Below are 6,000 nucleotides of genomic sequence, written 5' to 3' on the forward strand. Positions count from 1 at the left end.
GTCATCTCTTAGTAAAACCATCATGTTACCGCTTTTTCATTTCTTAGCTTTAGTCCCTTCCTCATATCCACTCAGTCCTCTGCCAGCGTTGTTCCATTATCACCACTCTCTTCTTTCTAAAAAGTAGGGCAGCAAGATCTAATTCTGATCCCGGAAACCTAGATTACCATCCTTCCCCATTTCCTCTTATCAACTCACCTCCAAAACTACTGCTGTCCTCTAACAGTGACTTCCATTACCTACTGTAATCTTTCGAACCATCACCTAAACCACGCTATACAACCAGAACATCAAGTTCCTACTATTTCACAAAGTACTCTCTTTTTTAATTAAAATCTCCAGATTTTCATGAAACTTTTCTGATATTGACATTACCTTGGTCACTTTTTTCTCTGACCAAATTCTGAGCCAATCCTGTCACTCACACTAATTGCACTATCTCCTTTACCTGTATATAAGCAAAACATTTTATTTATCGCAACTTTTCTCAGTCTTTGCTCAATGGTCTATTCGATATTTCTATCCAACCGCATATATCAATGCTTACCATAGATAGACCAGTTGTGATTTTGCCAAGTTTGGCAATTTCTGGACTTGGAGGACTTCTAGGAAAAAAAGATTGCCACGATTAAAAGGATCCTACTGATATCTAGTGGGTACAGGTCAGGGATGCTGCTAAACATCCTACAATGCACAGGACAGAGCATCACAAAGGAGAATCACCCAGCTCAAAATATCAATAGTACTGAGAGTAAGAAACCCTGCCACAGACTAAAACTTCTAGAGTGGGTCCAATTTTAATGTGTTTGATTGTATATTTTACCTATCATAACACTCCAAAGAAAATGACATTCAATACATCATTTAACATATGTGCCTTTTAAAGAAAATTTAAAGATGTGTGATATCTATACATAAATAATATAAAAAGATACAAGATGTAACAGAGTGTTTAAGAGCCATAAGCAATCTCAGAGATCATCTAATTCAAATTTCACTGAAACTTGATGGTCAAAGATACTAGGCAACTTGCTTAATAGTACTCACCTAATAAGTGTCAAATCCAGGAGTAAAGCCGATGTATAAATTCTAAACTCATTTCTTGTTTTGCATTATCACATGAATATCACATTTAGGAGAATAATAGTGTGTACGACATGTAGAATAATGGTGACAAAGATGCCTAAATACTAAATATTACAGTACATGGCAAAATGGAGTTTGTAGATAGAATTAAGATTATGAACATAAAAACAGAGAGGTCAACCTAGATTATCCAAGTGGCCCAATCTAATCACACAGGCCCTTAAAAGTTGAAGAGAAAGACAGAAGAGATGTGATCGAGGAAAAAAGGCAGGAGGATCGGAAGCATGGGTGCTACTCGGTCCTCATTTGTTGGCTTTAAAGATGGAGGAAGAGGATCACAAGCCAAGGAATGAGGCATCCTCTAGAGCTGGGAACAGCCCTCAGCTGACAGCCAGAAAAGAAATGGTTACCTCAGTCCTACAACCACAAGGAACAGAATTCTGCAAATGATCTGAATGAGAAAAGGATTGGATTTTCCCCTAGAACTTAGAGAAAGGAATACAGATCTCTAAATACCTTCATTTCAGCCTGGTGAAATCTACATTGGACTTGTGACTTACAAAATTATGGTATAATAAATCTTTGTTGTTTTAAGCCACTAAACTTGTAGCAATTTGTTACAGCAACAATAAGAAACTAATAACAGTATGTGATACATATCACAAATGTCCATAGACAGAGTTATCATCATATGTCTGAGTTGTCTGTCAAATCCACAGACTTAAAGATCATTTAAAAGTCATCTCTGAGTTATTGCTGCAATCTTGTTTTCTTTGAAAAATTTCAAATATTAATAGGTTTCACAGCTTCATTTGGATTTAAAAGTGATGCTTTAAATTATTCAGGATAGGATTTTGTTCTCCTCTTATATAATAACAACAAGATCTTGCAATATTGAATTGCTTACGATTCCAAAAATACACCTCTATAATTTTGCATAAATTGTTCCCTCTCCCTGTCAATCCTCCTTTCCACACACACTACATCATTCTAGTCTGATTAGGAAACTCCTTATCCTTTTACAGACATTTCCCAGCTCAAAGAACCTTCTCCATCCCTGCTATGGAGCTGGTCATCCCCTTTTCTGTGCAACCACAATAAGTTTGAATATATTTCCATTGCTTCCTCTATGAATTTGACTTAAACTATATGTGTTTCTATGCCTCTATTCTTTATTACTCTCCACACATTCTAAGACTATGTTTTTTTCATGTGTATAGCATGTAGTAGGAGACCAAATACAAAGTTTTTAGGAGAAGAGATGATCCCCCCAATCACTCATCTAATTTCACAGCCTGGACCTCTAATTTGATGTGAAACCAAGTATAATATTAGCTACATTTATTGAGTACTGACGGTGTGCCAGATACTGTTTTATCCAATTTACATTTTACATGTGTTATCTCAAAAATCCCCAGAATATCCCAGTAAAATGAGTATTTTTACCCTCTGAAATAAGTCTATAGACTGTAAATTTTCAAATTTCAAGGAAATGCATTGAAAGTTTATTTTGAACTGAACAATATGCAATATAAATATAAATTTTGAAATATCAGAAAGAATGTGTATACCTGCCACAACTCTGATAAATGTGCCAGATCCTTCAACACTGCCTCTCACTCTGTGTACAGTGACGTTATATATCCCACCAGGAGTCAGATCTGTAACTGTGTACTCAGTCATCATTCCCCAAATAAGATATTCTTTTGCAAATGTTCTGTTTGATATATAAATCTTGTAATGAGTGAAGTTGGTCTCTGTTGGATTCCACATTAAATATGCAGAAGAAGTATTCACAGCTTTTAACGTTAAGCCACATATCCTAGATGGTTCTGTTGAAAGAAGAAATTATATGTAAATAAAAATTACACATATATATGTAAAAATAAAGCAAACATGAATAATATAATCTAAACATCCGTGTAATAATCCTTGAATGTATTCATGTATAGCACCCTACATGCTTAGCTCTGCAAACAGAGAAATAGGATATTAGATACAAGTTTTAATATAAATGGCAGAATAATATCCGGCCTAATTCCCAATTATCTTTCCTCAATTAGTCATTAATCACTCCCAATAGTCATTCATTGAGACTTGTGCCTCCTGAGTGATCATAACCAGAAGTATCCTTCTATGATATAATCACGGGTTTGTTAGCTACCCCCTAGCAGATGTTAAATGAAGATGAAATAAAACAAATAAGTTAGAGAGGGAGTGAGGGACAGAAGTAAAAGCACTTTCAAATGTGGTTCTTCTGGTTACATCAAACTTTTTAACATTCTTAAATTGCCACATTTTTAACCCACTCAATGCAGGTAACGTTGTTTCTTGCATTATCATTTGGTCTCCACTGAGAGGGGATCCTGTAGATCTCACAAATTTTCACAAGAATCATTGGTAACAAATACTATTACTCCACTCCACCTCAAGCACTATGAAACTGATTTACAATGAATTTACAAACATCAAGGAAAAGAAGATAGAAGTTCTCTGTTTAACAAACCCCGATTTCATAGAAAACGGATTGTGTTTATCATTACATCATATTATATATCACGTCTGTGTGTATATATATATATGATATATGTATGCATTTATATGATACCTGTACATATATACATATCATATATGTCACATATATGGAAAGTACCTGCATACATATATACATTACACATGTTGGCTTCAGATTATTAAATAACTCTTTAGTTCCCAACACATTTAGACATACAAAGACTTTCTTTTAAAGTTCATGTTTTTTGAGAGTTCTCTTAATCGTATTCTTATGATCATTATTCCTTAATTATCAGACTTTATGTTCTAAAGTAGCTTTAATTGTGTTGAGCCAAAAGTTCAAATCTTACAGAACTATAAAGCAAAGATTTTATTTATGATATTTCCTTACTTGTAGTCACTTTTTTCATTACAGATACGCTGTAATCTTTGCCTCTAACTGTCTCCACATGAAACGTGTAGTCCACACCCGGAGTCAAGTTCTTTATTTTGGCTTTGTTGCCATAAACAATTACTTTAAATAGTTTTTCCCTTCTAGATGTCATACAATAGGATATCTAGAGAAAGACAGAGATAAATTTATGTTTTTCATGATTTAAAAAGGATTTACTTAGCACCAACTCTGTACTAGTCACATTCACATAAATGAATACTGCACTGTAGGGGGAGTGACCTTTCCTGTCTTCACCAAGGAGTAATTTGGGGCTAATTTGGGCTGAATAACTTAATGAAGTTCACGCAGTAATAAACATAGTGGACTAACTCAGAAGTTTATGCTGTAAAAGACCAAAAGTCTCAAACAGTTTTAAAATTTCATTTGTATATATATATGTGTATATATATATATATACACACATGCATGTATGTATATATGCATATATATATTCTGATTTATATGTGTATATGTTTATAATAGATATACTACATAATGAGTGGAACTTTTCCTGTTGGTCACCTGAAAACAAAAAATATTATGTAAAATTGCATACCCACTCTCCCAACTCCACATAAGCAGAAGATAGAGGAGGAGAAAGCAGGAATCACTGCCATCCCAAGTTTCTGACCTCATGGAGAATACCATGGCTTTTTCCTGGCTTCCCAAGTGATCAGAAATAGGGTGCTTCTGCACATCCTACACTCCAGCTAAATGAGGAAGGCCCCATGTGCATCACTACCAGAAATTGAGGGTGCTGCTAAAGAGAATGACACCTCCCAGTCGGACATATACTTAGGCAGCAGACTTCCTGCTCATCCTCCTGGTTGATCAGAGAAAAAGGAAATAGGAAAGATAAAGCAGACCAAAGAAAAGAGTTGTGGAGCAATTTCTACACCCACCTTTGCCCTGACAAAGATGCCACAGTCTCCCATGGGTCAAGTACGACCACAGAGAGTGGTCAGGCCTGAGCCATCTTAACAGTATCCCTAGCCAAGAGCCAAGAGGGCTGGCCTCTGTGCAAACAGACCCCAGGAGCACAAAGCAGTTGCATATAATGCCAGAGGGAAGAGTTGAGAAGAGTTGGAAAAGGCTGAGTCAGAACTGAGTCTGTCTTGTCAAGGAAGTGGGCAGTGGGCAGTGGGCCCTCCAGAAAACTCACATATGTGCCTCAGGAGAGAGCCAGTATTTGGAGGACTGTTAAACAGACGTCATCCAAAGCCTGTGAGTGCTAGTTACAGGAGGAGAAAAAAATAGCAAGAGAGAGAACAATGAAAACAGATACCTAGAAGAGAGAAGGCACTCCATTTTTTTGTTAAATGAATGAATGATAAATGTCACACTCCATGCCAGTCCATCTTTCATCATAACTTGGGCCAATCAACGATTCAGTAAAACTTTAAGAATTGGCATTACCTTTAGAAATTTTCAATGGATTAATCTGATAGTTCCAATACCATGGAGATTTTTTTATTCATTAAAGGCTACTTATAACAGTCTTTACTCTTCTTCACTCCATATTTCATGTTTGTAAAACACACAAAAGAAGATACTTACATGAAAGTAATCACATTAATTTTATAAATTACTTACACATTATTATGCTTTAAAAAACGATTGTTATGTGGTAGGAGTCAGAGAAATAAATTTCCTAGGCAGACATGTTTACCACTGCCTTGTGGGAAGAGTGTTTTGTTACTGAAGGAAGGTAATCATAAGGTCTGGAAGTATATCATTGTTGTTGATTTATAAGGTGTCACTGACAATTACCTTGCTTGTCTGGCATATAGAAAGATAGGAGGAGTGAGTAGAATGCTGAGAACTTCTGGTATGAAAAAGGATGGTAGAAGAGAGTACCACATAATAGCAGAAGAATATAATCTTAATGGAGTGCTAAATTCAGACATACAAATAGTCATATTAAGGCACTAATGAAGGGTTAGAAGAAAAAGAAATTGTCTATGGTG

At 35.6% G+C, this 6,000-nt stretch overlaps 1 protein-coding gene across 1 annotated transcript in view; it reads right to left on the minus strand.

The window, feature by feature from the left end:
* Positions 1-2,772, minus strand: part of PTPRQ (protein tyrosine phosphatase receptor type Q) — a 196,858-nt gene extending 194,086 nt beyond the window's left edge. The window contains exon 1 of the mRNA XM_046646540.1: positions 2,658-2,772. Within this exon, the coding sequence (XP_046502496.1) occupies positions 2,658-2,772 (115 nt within the window). The remainder of the gene's footprint in view (positions 1-2,657) is intronic.
* Positions 2,773-6,000: the final 3,228 nt, after the last annotated feature.

The sequence above is a fragment of the Equus quagga genome, chromosome 19, assembly GCF_021613505.1.
Source record: "Equus quagga isolate Etosha38 chromosome 19, UCLA_HA_Equagga_1.0, whole genome shotgun sequence".
Taxonomy (NCBI): domain Eukaryota; kingdom Metazoa; phylum Chordata; class Mammalia; order Perissodactyla; family Equidae; genus Equus; species Equus quagga.